Source organism: Populus euphratica, unplaced genomic scaffold, assembly GCF_000495115.2.
Source record: "Populus euphratica unplaced genomic scaffold, PopEup_1.0 scaffold405.1, whole genome shotgun sequence".
Lineage (NCBI taxonomy): Eukaryota > Viridiplantae > Streptophyta > Magnoliopsida > Malpighiales > Salicaceae > Populus > Populus euphratica.
The window spans coordinates 128,279-147,812 of NW_011500289.1; the positions used below are offsets into that span (position 1 = coordinate 128,279).

The window sequence follows — 19,534 nt, forward strand, 5'->3', positions numbered from 1 at the left end:
AATTCAGCATAACTTTCATTAATTTGTAAACAAATATAATTTTGTAAAATCTTAAACAAACTCTAACATATATAAATCATAAATATCAACAATACTGTTTAAGAAAAAACTATCAACAAGTAAATACCCAAACAAAATACATATACTATAAAAATATGCAAAACAAAAATTGACATTTTAAAATTGTGTTCAAATAAAAAAAAAAAGGTAGATTTGCATATCTAAGGTGGAGAATCCTTAATAAAATTTTAATCAGAACACGAATGCTGACAAATCAAATGTTGTGGTAACTGAATTTGTTATGAGATGTTGAATTGTGTTGAGATTGGGGAGAAGTGGGTGGTTGTTTCTTCAATACATTATAAGTCAAAGCCCTGAAAAACAAACATCTATAAGTTGACCTGAATTATTAGGACTAGGTATGACCTTAGATAAAAACATGATCTTCAACGTACACATCCTCGATGACAAGTTTTAAATTGCGAGTATAACCAACTAACAAGAATAAAGAGCAAAAAATAACCCATATGGATTAAATTTATTTACACATAATTCAAAACATGTGTTCCTTGATTTAACTAAAACTAATAATGCATACTGTTAAAGTGTTTTCAAGTTTCACCATTGGAAGAGTGCACCATCACTTCATCCACCATATTATGTAATTAATGAAATGCATGTGCTCAACAGTCTTTAGTGACATGAATAATGATTAATACTTAAAAATACATTCTCATTAAGGCTTTATATGATCATATAGCACTTAAAGTATCATTAAATTTTCTAATTTAAACATGTTTTATAATAATAAATCTGATAATATAAAATCACTTTAATTTATGATAAATATTTATTTTAAATGCAAAAATATCTCATAATTCAAATAATTGATTGATGTGATTAACTATTGAAAGTGAAAGGACATAGAAAAGACTAAGTTTAGAAAAAAGATGTTGATTCAATTCAAACTGGAATATTATTATGTCATTGGGTCATATCTGGAGCTATAAATCTTATATTTAAGTTTGGTTTATATGGCTAGAAAGTTAAGACATTGGCTAAAATATTCATGAAGCATCAAAGACTCAATTTTATAGTTTGAAAGTCCAAATCTTAGCATAAAAAAGTCTAAATTTGTCATGTAGCCCTAATATTATTAATATTTAGCCTATATCTTGAGTTCTATAAGTCCAAATGACCTCATTCTTATTTTTTTGGAAAGCTGAAATAATTTTTCAGAACTTTCATGAAGACTATCTGTTCAGATTCTGATGTTAGCAATGATATTTTCTGCAAACAAAAAGATAAGAATTATTACCAAGTCAAGAGGTAGCCACTCACTTAATAATTAGTCATCAAATCATAATTTTAAATTTTAGCATATAAAATGAGGCATTTGCCACGTATTTATGCATTTTGGTTTTCATATAAATATCTTGCTCTTGCTCTATTTCTTTATATTTTGTTATCTTCAAGTTTTATTCCATGTTATATGTTCCTTAATCTCTTGTTTATACTTTTCGTTTACTTTACTATACTTATATTTATGAGAAGACATCAATCTTTTGGTCTTCTCAGGTTATTTATTACTTCGACACTCTTGTATTTGAGAGAAGACATCAATCTTTTGATCATGTCAAATAACCTCTATAGTTTAGGAGTAATTGGAAAGTATCTAAGTTTTTTATGTACAACAAGAGTCTCTTCCTTAGAAGTTCTAGATTTATAACAAGAATGCATCCATGTACTGCACTCGATCAACTTTACATTTTCAAGGTAGTACAATATACAGAAATTTGGACACATGGTAATTTTATGGTATCTTAGACCAAGAGGTTTCATTATAGACTTAGCACCATAACAATTTTTTTTTTTCCATCCTATTCCTTTCAGGCAAAATGCTTTTTATCCATTTAACAATTCTATCATAATCAACCTCACTTAACTCATGATCCGACTTGATGATAAACACCAATGCAATAGCTGATAATTTACTGTGATTTATATAACCATCACATAATGGTTCGTCAAAATCTTTCAAAAAATGAAAAAACATAGCCACATCAACGTTAGGTTCTTTATCTACGATTGGATATTGACCATAACGACCTTAATGCATTCTCATCGTATCCGTATCCATATCCATATCCATATGCATATTAATATAAAGATTATTCTTGTTATCTATAATTTTATGCACATTACTAGCACTATAAGTTAACCCAACCATTCTTTCTACCGTGGTATTGTAAGGAATATATGGTACTTTGTGTGCATATCAACATGTACATTTCTTCATGAACCTTTTTGGTAAAAGATCCATCGTTACAACATCTAGATCAAGAAATTTTTTATTTTTAACATCTCTTGTATGAATATTTAATACTGCTTCCATTAATATTTCTCAGATTAAATAGTACGTAATTAACAAAACTCTAAACTCCATTATAATAATTCATCCTCCACAATCCTTAAGCTAAATCTCAATACATTCATAAATGATCATCCATTACATATTTCAAATATATATAAAATAATGATGACAACATGTATTAATTAATTACGTTAACTAAATAAATTTTTAAAGGTATTGATTTAGCTCAAGCTTATTCAATTGATTTTAATAGTTCTTTTAATTTATTATCAATTATTTGTATAAATTCAAATTTATACACATTTATCAGAAATCACAACTCGGTAATAAAATTAATAAAATATAAAACAAATTCATTAAATAAGCCATTATTTATTTCATCACAAAATATCTAAGTCAAAAATTCAACATAAGTTTCATCAATTTACAAACAAATATAATTTTATAAAATCTCAAATAAACCCTAATATATACAAATTATAAATATCTACAATATTGTTTGAGAAAAAACTATAAAACAAGTAAATACCCAAACGAAAAACATATCTACAAAAATATGCAAAAGAAAACTAACATTTTAAAATTGTGTTCAAATAAAAAAAAAAGATAGATTTGCTTACTTAAAGTGAAGAATCCTCAATCAAATTTAAATCAGAACATAAATTCTGATAAATCAAATGTTGTGATGGTTGAGTCTGTAGTTAGAGATTGAATTATGTTAAGATTTAGGGAAAGGGGGTGGTTGTTTGATGCAGAAAAAATTACATAAGAAAGAAGTAGAAATAGAGGAAGGTTGAGAGTTTAGTTATAAATTAAATATTATTGACGCACTGACAAACAAAATTATTTCGATAGTAACGGAGTTGGCCATTCTATCGGTAGAAATTCTATATCATCATATAATTTGTCTTCTTGAATCTCACTATAATACTCTCTATAATATTATCGAAATATACTTATAAAAAATTTTTATCAGCATATTCATGGATGAATTTTACCGTCGGGTAAATTTTGTGATAATTAGATTTGTAAAACTTACATATCATTGTACTATTTATTTTTTTATTCTTTGTTTTCTTATAGAAATTTACTTGAGAAAAACTATGAGAATAATTTTAGTAGTGTTGAACAACAAATTTAACAATGAATAATTTTATTAATAAATATCACCGTAATATACCAAAAATAAAATTTTATGAATATAACTATTTATATTTCCTAATTTTTCGATAGTGTACCACTACCATGTTCTAGAACCCTCGTCTGAAGGTTAGTAAAAGGATAGATTCAATACGAGAGGAAAAGTAGCCCTAGAAGTTGGCTAATGTGGAATGGAAGCGGACATCGACGGGTGACCTTTCAATACAAGTACAGTCCTTAACCCTTATACCGATGATCTTTTCTTCTTTTGGTAGAATAGGATACAAGTACAGTCTTTTCTTTAGGCCTTGGAAGATGGCTAATCTGGAATTTTAGTGGACAGTGACGAGACACCAGGGATCCTCATTTGAGCAATATTCATTAAATTTTCTAGCATCTGCATCTTCCGAAATAAAACATCTACCGATTCTAGATGGAAACAGTTTTACATGAAACCAATAGTGTTCCTTAAAATTGGGCAAGAACTATTTTTTTGGTAGAAACAACAAAATTAAGCGTTTGTTTGTCATGATAGGTTAAACAGAGTTTTAGCTATAGAAAAATATTAGTCTTTTTCAGTAGTTGAAACTCCATTTCAAAATATTCCGTAATTATCGTGTAAGGTGTTTTTTAAAAGTATTTATTTTTTATTTGAAAATATATAGAATATTTTGTTCTTACATATTATTTTTTTATTTTTTATATTAGTATATTAAAATTATTAAAAAAAATATTAAATTAATAATTTTTCAATCCAAACATAAATAAAAATACAACATCAAACAAACACCGAGCTTTTGTAAAGTCCTGGGAGGTGTTTTTGGCATTGTTTACGAGAAGGAAATTGTTATGCATATTTATTAGCTAATTTTGCCATATGAGGCTTGGGTTTCATTAGCTTACTTGTCTTGTGGCAATATTCTATAGGGAGAAAAAACCTGAAAATTTGATTATATGAAAACTAAAAAATTGATTAAACTGAGAAAACTGAAAAAAATAATAAAAAAATCATGAAAAAAATTAATTAAACCAATTAGAATATTTAAAAAAATATTTTTTTCAATTTTATTTTGATTTTATAAGCCTAAAACATAAAAAACAAACCGAAAAATTAAAAAATCAAACAAAAAACTGAAACAAACCAAAAAATTAAAAAAATCAAACAAAAAAACTGAATCAAACTGAAACCAAGCTCATTAGAAAGTTAAAAAAAACCCAAAAAAACTAGTTTTTGATTTTTAATATAAAATAACCAAATCAAACCGAAATTAAATCAAACTAAATAGAACCAAAACCGGTCCATTGGGTTTTGGTTTTGAATATAAAATAACCAAATCAAACCAAAACTGGTCAGTTTGAACTGGTTTCAATTTGGTTTTGGTTTTTATTTTATTTTTTATATTTTATAAAATTTTAACTTGATTGTTTTTATAAGTAAAAATCGAATCTGACCGAAAATAATCACCCCTACATTCTCGTTGGCTTCAAGCTAATGTTGGATTGATCACTTTACCCTATATGGGTAGTTTGTATTTTCAAATAATTTTTGAGATTATGGTAATTATTATTTTATAAAAAAAAATTATTTAAAAATATATTAAAATTATTTTGTAAAAGATTGTTTTTAATATTAGTAAATCAAAACAATCAAAAAATATATAAAAATAATAATTTAAAATAAAAATAACAAAAATTCTCATAGCTATTTTTTAATCGTAAAAACAAAGACACAATAAATTTGTGCTTAAACCATGTTTCTTATTAAAAAAAAAATATATTAAAATTTTTAAGGAAAGAAATTTTATTGAAAATAGTTTCCTATGAAATCACTTACTAAAAACTTCCTTAAATTTTTTAGAGAGTGATTTCCTAAAATTTTTTAGAGAGTGATTCGAAGATAAATTTGTATACATAATTATTATTTTTGTTATTAATAGTTTAAATCATGTTTTTGGTTTTTATTAAAATGAAACTGCAGGGATGCATTGCTTAGAGTCAAATTAAGAGTACAGATCATGCCTTATCCAATCAAAAATTTTAAAATCAGAATGGTCTATTGTTTTGTATTATAATTAAATGATAATGGGATCGCATAGAAATGCCTTATCAGCTATCATTAATGCTGCTAGCTGTTTCCCTTAATAGTTAGCCTGTCGTCAAGGATGTGCTTTCATTCTTCATTTGTTTAAACAAAAGCTGCAAAATATTTATTTAAGAACTAAGATGGGTTGTTTATTTGTTTAATCTGCTAGGTTTAAGAAAAGACATAAACAATAAGCACGATCTCCATATCCTTGTAATTAAATGGAAGAATTTGGTAGAAAAATATTGCGAGAATGCTTCCTTGACATGCGCCGCAGCTGCTTTCATGTGCTTGTTATTATGTGTTATCTAGTGGTGGTGGTGATTGAAGCACTCATCTGCTCATCTATTGTTTTTGTTAAATGCATGATAAAGAATATTTTTAAGGATATTAAATTCTCTTTTTATAAGATTTTAAAAACACTTATATGAGCAAAATAAGTTATTTTAAATACTTTTTTTAATATAAATTAAAGAAAGTTAGTCACTCCTGATCTAATAATTCTACATGATTGAAACTTTATTTATAGTTATATTACCGTCCGTATAAAACAATATTTTGGCATCTTCTTCGTTAGCTACAGTAGAGCCTGCAATTCTAAAAGCATGAACTTTTCCCTACATATTCTGATATTTTTATTTTTTGTATTCTTTCTGTAATCAAATACATACTTCAAATATATATTGTGTATATTATATGAGGTTTAGATGGATCTTGAGTGGGGTTTAATAATATTTATATTTTATTTATTATCTATTAAATCAGGCCATGTTGATGTTGATGTTTATGGTTAAAATTAAATTGATATTTGAATGTATAAAAATAACTGACCTTTTGGATTAATTAAAAAAAATAAAATTTGGAATTTGTTTTTTACTATTGATGTGATGGTGTGGTGTCCAAGTTTTTGTTTTTTTGCCTGACAAGTCCATTACTATGATCAGGGATGAGTTTAATCAGGGGTGGCAGTAGCTTCCCTTTAAATGTTTCAAAAATCCCTTTTAAATTTATAATCAAGAATTTATGTATTTTAAGAATTCTCTCTTCCCCAGAGAGAAGAAAGAAATCAAGATTATATGCCAATACTTTAGCTATAGTGGAGTCTGCAATATTTCTAAAAGCAAGAACTTTCCTACATACTCTGATTTTTTTTTTTCTGTATTCTTTCTGTAATCAAATAATTAAAAAATTAAATCAATCAACCACATGATAGGGGCACTGGAGGTAAAGTGTTGGTGTCTGCAGTAGTGGTGGAGATCTAACCTTATTAGAAAATGTGGTGACCCATCACCGAATCAAACAATGGATTGCCAATCAGGTCATTTGCATCCCACGAAAAAACAATTCCATAGGATTTTTTTTTTTAATAAGTACCTTTTATTTCCCCCTATTTGATACAAAAAGCAATTCCATAGGATTTTTTTTTTTAATAAGAGAAATCTTAGGCTATTTTGCGAACTTTAGTGAATTTCTGCACATGCAAATTAACGGCGTGCTTGCATGTATAAAAAAAAAATTGACGCTGTGGATTATCTTTTAAAGAAAAAAACAGAATTTGGGATTTGTTTTTGTGTGTGTGGTGGTGGTGGAGGGCTATCCAAGTTTTTTGGCCTGACTAGTCCATTACTATCAGGGGTGATTTTAACTAGGGTTGGCTATAGGGTCTAGCTCCCCTCTAACAGTTTATAGAACTCCTTTTTAAATTTAGTTATAATTAAAAAACAATTATGGTATTTCAATAACCTACTTTCTAAAAAGAAGAAAAAAACCAAAATTATATGAAATTATTTTATAAAATTTGGATTTTGTCTCTAATTATTGTAATTGAAAAGCTCGACTTATTAATTTAATAATTTATCAATCTAAAACTTGAATCATTAGGTTTTATCTTAAATTAAATGAAATCAATTTGGTTAAATTTATTTAATTTAATAGGATCTGTGACCTGATCAAAACTATTTGGTTTGATTTTAAGGGGAAAAAAAAAGAAAATGTATTAAAATTTGATAACAAAAATCTTATAAATAATATCAATTTAAATTAATTCGGATTAATTGAAATTTACTTACTTAACATGTGATCATCGTAACCTGGATATAGAATAAATATAGAATTAGGTCAAGTTTAATAATTGTACAATGATCTAAATCCTCTATTTGAAAGATATTTTAATTTAAATAAAATAGCACACCAAAAGATGGCTATTATGAAACTTTAATGGGAAAATGTAAAACTCTACATTTTTTTATGAGTATTGAAATTGAGATTTGTTTATTTTTGTGGTTCAAATCATGTTTCATGATAAAAAAAAATATTTTTACTTTAAATTTTTTATATTTTTTGAATCGTTTTAAAGTGTTTGATATATATAAAAAAATAATTTCTAACAAAATAAAAAATATTATTTTTATATATATTTTAAAAAATAACTATTAAAATTGCATTAACATAATCACATATGGAAAACAATATAATTTCTTAAACAACAGTAATAATTCATATTAGTCATCAATTGTCAAAGCATAAACTTAATGACTGATAAATCAGTAAGTGAATAATGTCATGGTCATTGTCGCCGCCAAGATTGCTTTTCGGTGAGGCTTGCCGACTGTATAATATTCTAGAATTTTAGGTTTAGCACGCAAGCACCGATGTTACAGCCAAGATTATTGATTATTTGCATTATCTAGTATGAAATTATAGGTCCACCACTAATGCTAAGACAGATCGGTCGATCTGTTTTAATCAATGATAAGCATGGCTGTTCGAGAAACAATGATACTAAACATGAATTTTAAGGTAGTCATTTTCATGTTTGCTGTAGTTGCTGCTGTCTGTGTCGATATTCTATCTGTAACTTGATTGGTTTCATAAAATAATCGAGTCTTTATCTACGAAAAAAATTAATAAAGTAATTCTTATTTTCATAGGATATTGGTAATTAAGAAATTATTATGGATATGGGATCGATCAAACTAATCGATTTTGCTGTCGAAATAAATAGTAATATGCAGGTTGCTCAAGATTGTGGTGGTGATTCTATTCAGAAGTTTGTGTTCATGGATTTATATGGAAAATAGTATAAAATATTCTAATTGTTAAAAAATAAAATAAAATCACAGGTGATTGTACCCGGTTTGAGACTCCTCCCTGCTTTATATATATATATATATATTTAAAAAAAAATTGATCTTCCGAGATAATGCTAATCGTAGTGTAAGATTCTCTAGTGAAATAAACTCGATCAATGAATGAGATCTTACTAAAAAATGAATTTGGCAAGAATATTAGTGAGATTAACATTAATTACTTGCCTTGTGCTAATGAAAATCAAGTATTAGTTTAAGCAAACTTTTTTCTTCTTTTGCAGAGAGAAGGGGAGGAACACACACGTGTGTCTATATATGTCTCACAATTGTATTTGAATTCAAGCATTTAAAATTATCCTCTAAGATGAAGACAGGTTTCTTGATATCAAAATAAAAGTAGAGCAAATTTTTAGTACAAAACTCAAACACAATCAACTTTCATGTGTTATTCGTTGCTCCAATATCATTAGTCTCTGAACTTTTATATTAATTATTAATTCAAGTCATATTTTAAAACAAAATTGGACAACATCAAATGTGTCTAAAAATGTTTTACCATTAACTTGATTTTTTCTTTTTATTATTCTTATTGTATTTTTACAATGCTTAAATAATATATACTGAAAAAACTTTTGCATATAAAATTTAATTTTTATTAAATCTTAAACAAGTCATTTCTAGATTCTTCATTCAATATGTTTTTGGAGTCATCATCCTTTTTTTTTTCCCTTAATTCAAACCAATATTATTAAATTCGGTTTAGCCTGATAAATGATTCAAGACTCGACCAAACAAGAACTTGGGTTAGACTAGGTTTTAAAAAATAAGTATGAGTCAAGCTGGCATGACCCAATCAACCCTATAAATCAACCTATGGCCCAATCAACTCGGTTTGACTTGTAAAATAATAAAATTAATATTATTTTATAGTAAAGTAAAATAAAATAAATTTATTTAATTCAAATTAACTCAAGTTACGTAATTTAAGATTTAAGTACTTTAATAACTTTGATTTAAACTATAGTTTTAAGACCCGGCCTAGTGGCTAACCTGCTTCAAGATCTGAGTTTTGGGTTTTAACTAGGTAGACTAGGTTAAATTTTAATTTTTTATAAAAATCAAAATGATGTTATTTTAACAAAAAATATCAACAGGTTTGCAACAAGGTCTTGCTAGATCAACCAGGTTACACCGGATTTTTCCTTTCCTTATTTTTACTTCAACCCAAGCCAGATTCAACCCCAAGTTAGCCGAGTCCCAGTTAAGTTGCCGGGCCGGACGTGGTTTTCAACTATAATTCAAACAAAAAAAATAATTAACAAAAACAATTATTGCATGAAACCACTTATAATGGATAAATTTACTCGTGCGGATTCCACTAATTACTCCCATGAGTAACATAAAATCTTTCCTTACAACGAGTGTAAAGAATAGTTATTTTTCCAAGATTCTTTATATAAAATATATATACTCACCTAATTTATAAATCGATAACAACGACAAATGCTAACAACAACAGCTAATTAAAATTGCTTACATTCTGAAAAAAAAAAAAAGAAGCAGCTAATTAAATAACTTAATTGTATAAATACCAAAGAGGAAAGCCCCCATATGCAATTCCTCTACTTGTCTTCATTTCTTTTTTCACTGCAAACACCAGCACATGGCCATAATCCCACGTCTCTGCTATTCCTCCTCTGTTCTTTTCTGAACAGAATTCCTCTCAGTCTTCCTCTTCCAAAAAAAAATAAATAAAAAGCAAAGAAAAGAAAAAAGAAAACCTCTCTCTCTCTCTCATAACATAAGACAAAACACAGAGTAGTTAAAAGGCAGTTCATCAACAAAGAACCAAACTTTGCAAACAGGCATCTCCCTTTTCCATACTGAATTCTAATAGGGTTCTGTTGAAGAAGATGCAATACCTACTCCTGTCAAACAAAGTCTATCTGGGCTAGCTGCAAGTTCTTTCCATTTCTACCTCTGTTCAGGTTTGTGGGTTCTTGTTTTTCCTTTCATTTTTTAATGAATTGTAGTAGTTGAAAAAAAAAAAAAACAAGTCTTTGTTTCCTTTGTTTATCTCACAATTTTCTATTGTTTTTGTAATAATTTATGTGTTAGGAAAATATTTTTCTTAAGTCTTGACTTATATAAGGGGTCTGTCTTTATTTTCTCTTAATCAGGCGGTGGAAAGTGATTATTGTCCCATTGGATACGCAATTTGTGACACTCTACTCCACTATAAATAAAGCTGTCTTCTTTATTTTCTTTTCTATATTTTTTTTCCCGAGAAAGTGATGGAAATGGCGTATAATCCAAAGCTGGTAAGCATTGTTTTATTTGCTATCTGGGCTCTCTCCATACCAATAATTTTTCTTCCTCGTAAATTTCAAATTTCGCGACCGTTATATTGGTTTCCGAGTCTTTCCTTTTTTAATGTTTTGTTGTTTGTTCTGTTCATTTATGTTGTTCTTTCCTTAATAACCATTTTATTTTTGTTTCTAACCTTATATCCCTCCATTTCTCTCTTCTTCTTCTTCTTTTTTCCCTCTTTTCTGGGTTCTTGATTTTGGATTAGAATATGGATTCGTATGGTGGAGATGGTGGATTGCTCTTAGAAGAAACCATGGAAGCACAAAAACTCACTGTTTTGGATCGTATAGACGGATTTCAATACACAAAGGAGAAATCAGATAGCTTTGTTATTGACATGGAAAGTTTCTCTCATGGCATCAATAAAGATATCAACACAAATCAAAGAATCACAGTGAGTTTCTGCCTTTTCTTTCTCGCTTCCTTTCTTCTTGTCTCCTTTTTCTTTTGTGGATAATTTTGTTTGTAGTTGATTCTGCAACACGCATGCCATTACAATTCAATGTCTTTTTGTCAAATCATCATTATCTATATGATTCTTCTTTTTTTTTTATGAATGAAAAGTTGCAGAGGAACCTTTCAAGAAAAGGGTCACCACGGGGCGGTGGTGGTGGCGGCGAGAAGAAGATTCATTCTAATCTATCTCATCTTTGTGATAAAGAGGCTATTGTTTCTTCAGCTTCGCCCAGAGGTATTAGTTTTGCATTACAAACACTGATAATTTTGTGTGGAGGGCAGGTCCATGTTGGTTGTGCTGTCGTTATAGTATACATGTCACCATTTTCAGATACATTTTTAGAAAAGCTGTAGATACTGTTGTCTCTATTCTTCAATGATAAATGGATCTTTTTTTAAAAATTACATATATTTTCAGATAGGTTTCCAAGTTTTTTTATCGTTAATTTTTTTAACCTTTCAGGACTTTTAAGTTGCTTTAAATTAATTTTCTAAAAATGATAAATACAAAAGAAATAAAAAAAATTTGGTTAAAAAAAAACAGAGACATGAAAATAATTTTGTTTCGAAAACAGTTCTAGAATAAATCTATATATTTTCAAAACCGTCTTTTTTTTATCCGAGATAATAAATAAATTCTAAGATGCAATTCATTAGCAAACATTAGAAGCAACAAATTAAGATTGCCATACTTATTGTTTATTGTGAGAAACATAGACTAGTAATTTTCTGTTCATCAATCTCCAACTACTCTAGTTTTGGGAGGGTAAAGTCCAATTATTAGAGAACAGCTTGATGTGTACAACTGATATTTATTGTAGTAGTTTTTTTCCTTACCTTCTTCAATGTGTTGCCAAACCAGCTCTGATAGGGAGAACAAGACAGATTTAGGTTTAACTGGTGAAGGTTAGGTGGCCTCGATAAGCTAGAGTGTGCACAAAAACAAACCCTCTCTACCACTGTTAATGGGGCCAATATTTACAGTTGGTGAGAGTGAGATGTTACCAAAACAGTTGGGTCAACCGAAATGAAACATGGGTGGGTTTAATTACACGGAAAGTACAGATTACAGAGCATCATCCATTTTGTTGGTCACCCTCCACTGTTGAAGGCATGTGCACTTAAGTTGATGAAAATGCTAGCTACCCATAAACAAATGCTTACACCTATATAGTATAGTGTTTACTGATCTGTAACTGCTTTAATAGGGCCTAGCACGCCTGAAAAGGCTGCGGTGGTAACGGTGGGGACCCCAGATCATTCCAGTAGCCCACAAGTTCATCATCAAATCACTATCACGACCGGCAGCATCAATGGCACCCCAGAAGGCAGAGGCATTAGGAGAAACAGTTTCAAGCGCGCATCACCTTCCTGGGTCCTTGATCCCAAAAGGGTTCTTTTCTTCTTTGCCACACTGTAAGCTTACTAACCCTTGAAAAAGCTGCAAATAGATCAATCATATGTCATGATATTTGTTTACAGGCAATTTATTTTAGGTATTTTCATTTGCAACAGGTCGAGTATGGGAACAATGTTGCTGATATACCTCACTCTTTCAATTGGGAAGCTCAAAACAGATTGATAATTCCCTTGATTGAAACCAGCAACATCATGCACCATATTCCATAAGGAGGAAATAACTGTAGTGTACACTTGGAGCATGATGTTTGACTGAAACAGAGATGAATGTAATTAGATGATGATGAGGGTCCCTTTTGCAAGAATAGGCTTCTTTACAACGGGGGTTTGCCGCATAGCAGAAAGAATGACAGAAGATAAGGTGATGGCGAACACTAACCGAAGACCTTCCCTAACCACAGCTTCTACTTTCTTCAGCACTCAACGTTTTTCAGGCCCTCACTAAGATCTTACATATGCAGACAAGAGCAAATAATGATGTGACAAGGAGAAGAATCTTCTTTAAAGAAACAGGGAGGATAAACAGGATGCGTTACTCTTATGCAACCCTACACGGCTTAATGGAGGGCAGGGTCAGAGAGTTACTTTAGCTTTCTTGTAACTTTATTTTGCCGCCCCATGCATTCTCATTGTGTTTCCTCTCTTGGAAAATCCCACTTGGATTGCCTTTTTGTTATACATGGCTTTCATGTGAGTGAAACAAGATCAAGACAGCAAACAACCGTAAGGTTTAAGTCAATAAGACACTTTCTGTGCTCGGAAGCATGCGTACCCGAAGCCTTTCACCTTTCACCACATATTGTGCATTCATGGGGTAGCTCAGAGAAGAAAAAATGGCTTAAAAACGAACACTAACATCATGCCTACCATTGAATAAACTGGATACTCACTCAAAGTTGAAGAATTGAAGAGCATAGAGTATCTAAGCTGGGAGACATCAGAAGACAAACCTCAAATGCCTGTCACCAATATCATTGAAAAACTGACAGCAATTTCCGTAAGGATGGGTGCTGGGTAAACGTAATATGATATGTTACGAGTCTGATGTAAACAACACAAAACAAGATAACCCTGGCTTCAGCAGAAGAAATTATTACACAGTTCTAATGATTTATAGTATGGTTTTTACAGTGAAAAACGGAAACTCTCAGTAATCACAGAGACGGAAGGGGTATTCTTCTTTGCTGCATTCGCTATATTCCATAATATACTTCTTTGCTGCATTCGCTATATTCCATAACAAATACGGATTCATGGTGGTTCCATGAAGGGCTTAACACTATACAGTATCCATATCTCATTCTTTGAATACATATGCATAAATTTCAATCTTCAATTAGTAGAGTTTTGAGATTCGTGGCATTGAACATTTGTGTTTCCGATCATGGTATAGCCTTAATATAACTGCTGCGGTTTCTTCAATTGCTTTTCCTGTCACTTCTGCAATCGCAAACAAGTGAAAAGCACCATAAAGGTTCAGTCACTAGCATATCTTCAAAACTTCCAATAAGTAGAACATTAAGGATTGAAACACATTACCAATTACTGGCCAAACAGGATTCTGTGCAAAGGTCCTGCGAGCAAATTCCAACTCCTCTCTGACATGATCCATCTCAGAGTAGTTACTCCTCACTTCTTCACTGAAACCCAGACTCTTCGCCCTTGCTCTCCTTATCGTTTGTAACACTACAGGATTGATAGTCAAACCAAAAACCTTTTCTGGGTCAACTTCAAAAAGGCTTTTTGGCAATTTTACACCATTTACAATAGGCACATTTGCTACTTTATATCCTTTCTGTGCCAAATAAATCGACAACGGTGTCTTCCCGGTCCGAGAAACTCCAGCAAGAACAATGTCAGCCTTGTGCAAGTTCTGAGGTAATGCCCCATCATCTTGTTTAATAGTGAATTCAATGGCTTCTATTCGTCGAAAATAATCCTCTGAAAGAGGAAAATTCCTACCAGGAGCTCCACGAGGAAGACCAGAAGGCAAGACACCAAGATGTGAAGCAATAGCTTCTGTTATAGGGCCTAGTATATCTGTAGCTGGGATGCCCCATAACTTACAGACTTGTTTAGCATGTTCAGCCAATGAAGGATCAGCTAATGTGTAGACCACCATTGCACCTTCTTTTGCTGCTTGCTTTATTATCTCCATTAACCTCTCCACATCATCAATCTAACCATCACTACAACATAATTAGTTCAATCCTAGTGTTGTTGCTAAGGTGTAAACAAATCGTTGTTCAAGAACTTCACCAAAAAATAGAAAATAAAAAGCAGAAGACTGTTGTTTCCTGTAATAATATCAAATATATGTTTGAACATTCAGTTCGATACAAATGCATTGACTTTATTCAAATTGAATGTATAAAAATTTAGATACAACCGGTTCAACTCATTTACATGTATTTTAATAAAAAAAACTATTTAAAAAATAACAGTAACTACACTTTCAAACAAAACAATAACAGGTTAACCTTAATTTGATTGACCAAGTCAAACCTATAGAAAATCCAACAGAGTCTACCCTAAAGATTATACTTTTAATTTTTGTTGAAAAACTATTTGAGAAATAAGAGGAGCCACACTTTCCAACAAAACAATAATAGGTTAACCTTAATTTGATTGCCCAAGCCAAACCCACAGAGTCGACCCTAAAGATTATACTTTTAATTTTTGTTCAAAACACCATTGTTTGGATTTTTTTATTCTTTTTACAAAATACTATTTTAGAATATATATTGATCCAGAAACCTTGGATAGGCTAACCTAACCAATCTGGCCGGGTCTAATAGCTATGTGCAAACAAACTTATTACCCGAGTGAACACTGCAGGGTAGTGGGACCCACTTAGTAACACTATTTATCATAAGCATTTCTAAAATCTGAACTCTAAACTAGCATTTCTCTTGTCACCATATAGAATTCCACGAAATTATTAAACGACAAGTCAATCAAGAAACTTAAATAGGAAAAGTGAAAGCTCATGATTACCCCTGAAAACAGATGAGTATTTACAGGACACCCACGATCAACCAAGCAATGCTCGAACTGACCCAACGAAGCATTAACGGAATGCTCAGCAGTCCATCCAGTTCCGTCGGAAACCATGAAAATAGCCTTTCCAAAATTAGCCTCCACGTCATCATACCCGTCACTCCCCGTTAAAGAACTAGCCTCTCCATTTTCACTCTCTTTTGGGTTTTGAACTTGTGGGTTCAGCTCCAGACGCTGCGTGGTTCGCTGATGCAGCCGGTCTAGTTTTCTACCAGACCGAATGGACCGAGCTCTCGACCACCGGTTTAGTTGATTGCTGCCTTTGTGTTTCCGACCCTGAGGTTCGGAGAGAGATTTTGGGTTAGGCTCGGGAGTGGAACAGCGTGGTGGTTGAGGTGGTAGACGGTGGCTCGAGAGACCCAACGTGGCAGAAGAAATCATTTTTTCCAAAAGATTTTATGTTCTGATATTTTTTTTTTATTGAAATATGTGGCCAACTGGCCATAGCTTGTTACCAACTGGCCATAGCTTGTAACCAACTGGCCCAGCCCAATTTGATTTTTCTTGTTACCAGCTGGCCTAAAAGGAAAATTATTTTTGAAACTCCTAAAAACAAATAAGAAAATTCTTGGAAAAACTCATAAAATTTTCCAGAAAAACCCATAAAACATTAAAAATTAAAAAAATTAAAAAATTACTATCTTATAAAATCAGATAAATTATATATCCTCTCAAGTAACTTAATGTAGTTATATGTTATTAATTAAATTGACTTAAAATAAAACTTGATTTGAATTAAACTCAAAATCAATATATTATAAGATTAATTTGCTAGTGTGAATTTAATAATAATGTTTCAAAATGTTTCAAAAAGTAACTTAAATCAACAAACTCAAAATCTTATTAGCTATATAGGTTGGGTTAGAACTTTTGAATTTGGGTTCGTAATGCTATGGTTCAAAATTCATGCTTGGGCTTGCGGCCTCATATCAATTTTTCACAGAATTAGCTATATAGGTTGGGTTGGAACTTTTGAATTTGAGTTCGCAATGCTATGGTTCAAAATTCATGCTTAGGCTTGCGGCCTCATATCAATTTTTCACAGTTGTTTTGTTATTCAAAGTCTGTTTTTAAATAGTTTTTAGGGATAATTAACATAATCATCTTTATATATTTCAATGCAAAAACCCATCAAAATATTTTTATTTATCTACAAAACCCTACAACAATCTTTATACTGAAAAATCAAACATCTTACTCTCTAACTCCACATGATTTAACCATTTGGAAGTACAAGAACAAATCTATATATAAAAACCTAAACCTACGTATCATATGAATATGAATGATGTCATAATAACTATACATGATCAATAATTTATTAATAAAAATATTATTTCACCTGAGTCTTATGTTGCTTATGTGCTAATTATGTAGCCATTCAATCCCTCTTTCTTTATTGAATCACACAAGTGAATTGCTTTTATTCTAAAATCTCTCTTACTTTCTTCCATAAAACAATTAAAAATAATTTAAGTCTTGATCATATTATGACACGACTCGGATCATAAGAATTTAAAGAATCCATTTGTTTTTAGAGGGATATGAATCGTAGATCTCAATTCACGAGACGATATATATTCATTTGATATGCGGATTCAATTTTTATTCTATATATGTTAAAATTGCTTATCCTATCATATCCAATTAATGAAGCGATTAAATGACAGTGAAGGGGACGCATATATGTGGACAAAATAAATAAATCAAATCCAAATTTGTGTTCCACACAGAACATCTCCCGTTATTGGTTATGATTGCCGAAAGTAACCAAACCATTTCTCGCCCATGTTAAATCGATAACAGTGGAAGCAAACTGTTTCCATCGCTGAACAAGATGTATGATCTTTGGGGGAACAATGCAACGTAAACAAAAAGAAAATCACGAAAATCATTTGTCACTTCATACTTTTTAAGTAAAGGAAGAAAGGAAAACTATCAAAAAGAAATTAACTGACAAGAAATTGAATCTTTTAGATTTGAAGAGACTGCCCCATTTGATGAATAATTTGAAGTCCAATTGAATGAAACTGGATTTCTAATTAGGACTGAGTTGATATGGCTACTCGTCTCCTTGAAAACATGAACTCTTAAAAGAAGATAGTGATGTTTTTGACCTGTTATTTACTTACTTTACAAGAATGACTTTTACTAGTATGTTATTAAAGATGGATAGATGTAATGTGCTTTTGGCTAGCTTTTTAGTGGTGATAAATTGTGACAAATTTGGGTCAGTCTTCAATGTAGGTATATGTAGTCTTTTTTCATAATTAACCAAAATGATGCACATGAGAGCATTAGTTTTTCCAATCATTAATAGTTATGGAGGAGAGGGTATTCTTGATGAGGAAAAGATTACTAATTTTTTTAATGAAATTGTTGTTACTCAATTTTTTACTTAGTTTTTAAAAAAGTTTTCAAAAAACAATATTAAAGAAAAACAACCAAAACAAACCATAAAAAAATATGTTCTTAATATATTTATATTATTAAATTAAAGAAAAACAACAAAAAAAAACCATAAAATATGTTCTTAATATATTTATATTATTTTTAATAACTTTTCAATGGTTGATTTTGATTTATTTTGCCTTCAAGCTAACGTAATTATAATATAAATTAAGTGTGTGCTGCCACAAAAAAAGAAAGGGGGAGAGGTCTAAAAACAAAAAAAGAAGAGCAAAAACTCTCTCACATTATCTCCCCACACACTAAATAAAAAAAAAAAGCAAAAACTCTTTCACATTATCTCCCCACACACTAAATAAAAAAACTCAGACCATTTTTTTTTCAAACACAGTCAGCCACCTACAGGGTCTCTCTCACCATGCATCTTCCACCAGCATACACACATTCAAAATAAATTAGTCTCCTTCCACTGCACTTAGGTTCGAGCCCTAGCGTGCACGTCTGTTATCCCCACGATGCCTTACATGCCTACTGGGTTTGCAGGGTATTCAGTGGGCCGTGGAGATTAGTCGTGGTGCGCGCAAGCTGGCCCGGACACCCCACGTAAATAAAAAAAAATTAAAAATAAATTAGTCTCACTCACTCTACTAACCCAACAACCGCCCATTCTTTCCTATCTCAAACCCACATAGCTACTACCTCTTTTTCCACCAAAAGCACTAGAAAAATAGCCACCGTAAGACCGACAGTCACCTCTCTATGAACCTAACTTGTGTAACCCCAAATTCAACAGACCCACATGTCCCCTTGTTTCACTATCAAAAACCCTATACCATAGCCAATGTAACACCCTCATACTTTAAACATGATTTTCATTTTTTTTAATTGTTTTGTATATGAAAATTAGGGGTTTTTTTTACAACCATAAAAACTATCTTAACTCATCATGTAATAATTTCATTAAAAAAGGCAATGGTATACAATCTCTAGTTATATGTTTGCATGATGACATCACTTTTCAATTTATTTACATAAAGTTTATTTCCAAACATTCATTAGACAATACAATAACCTATTTAATATTAAAAAAAACTAACCCATAGGGCTTCATGATTGTAATGTTTTGAATTAAAA

The 19,534-nt window shown here is 30.6% G+C and overlaps 2 protein-coding genes across 4 annotated transcripts; one reads left to right on the plus strand and one right to left on the minus strand.

Moving 5' to 3' along the window:
* The first annotated feature begins 10,288 nt into the window (after window positions 1-10,288).
* On the plus strand, window positions 10,289-13,721 carry LOC105113244 (uncharacterized). Of its 3 annotated transcripts, none has more exons than XM_011009337.1 (6): window positions 10,289-10,674; window positions 10,867-11,007; window positions 11,262-11,450; window positions 11,627-11,747; window positions 12,721-12,928; window positions 13,028-13,721. In XM_011009337.1, the coding sequence occupies exons 2-6, from the start codon at window positions 10,981-10,983 to the stop codon at window positions 13,092-13,094; spliced, it is 612 nt and encodes a 203-aa protein (XP_011007639.1). In that variant the 5' UTR covers window positions 10,289-10,674; window positions 10,867-10,980; the 3' UTR covers window positions 13,095-13,721. The 3 variants fall into 3 exon arrangements, with proteins under 3 accessions (XP_011007639.1, XP_011007638.1, XP_011007640.1); XM_011009336.1 differs by having other exon boundaries at window positions 10,290-10,674; window positions 11,621-11,747; XM_011009338.1 differs by lacking the exon at window positions 10,867-11,007 and having other exon boundaries at window positions 10,290-10,674; window positions 11,621-11,747.
* Window positions 13,722-13,878: 157 nt separating this feature from the next.
* LOC105113246 (PPDK regulatory protein) lies at window positions 13,879-16,405 on the minus strand. Its single transcript, XM_011009339.1, has 4 exons — window positions 15,929-16,405; window positions 14,471-15,110; window positions 14,138-14,371; window positions 13,879-14,103 (listed from the first exon to the last, which is right to left on the minus strand). Exons 1-3 carry the CDS (start codon window positions 16,370-16,372, stop codon window positions 14,268-14,270), a joined length of 1,188 nt encoding a protein of 395 aa, XP_011007641.1. The 5' UTR covers window positions 16,373-16,405; the 3' UTR covers window positions 13,879-14,103; window positions 14,138-14,267.
* Between the last annotated feature and the right edge of the window lie 3,129 nt (window positions 16,406-19,534).

What these genes read in the sequence shown, in the direction of transcription:
- LOC105113244 (XM_011009336.1), top strand. Translation starts at nt 10,981, where the DNA reads ATGGAAATGGCGTATAATCCAAAGCTG. An exon ending in TGGCGTATAATCCAAAGCTG is followed by an intron (nt 11,008 to 11,261) that starts GTAAGCATTGTT and finishes ATTTTGGATTAG; the next exon opens with AATATGGATTCGTATGGTGG. An exon ending in ACACAAATCAAAGAATCACA is followed by an intron (nt 11,451 to 11,620) that starts GTGAGTTTCTGC and finishes ATGAATGAAAAG; the next exon opens with TTGCAGAGGAACCTTTCAAG.
- LOC105113246 (XM_011009339.1), bottom strand. Translation starts at nt 16,372, where the DNA reads ATGATTTCTTCTGCCACGTTGGGTCTCTCGAGCCACCGTCTACCACCT. An exon ending in ATACTCATCTGTTTTCAGGG is followed by an intron (nt 15,111 to 15,928) that starts GTAATCATGAGC and finishes AGTGATGGTTAG; the next exon opens with ATTGATGATGTGGAGAGGTT. An exon ending in TCCTGTTTGGCCAGTAATTG is followed by an intron (nt 14,372 to 14,470) that starts GTAATGTGTTTC and finishes TTGCGATTGCAG; the next exon opens with AAGTGACAGGAAAAGCAATT.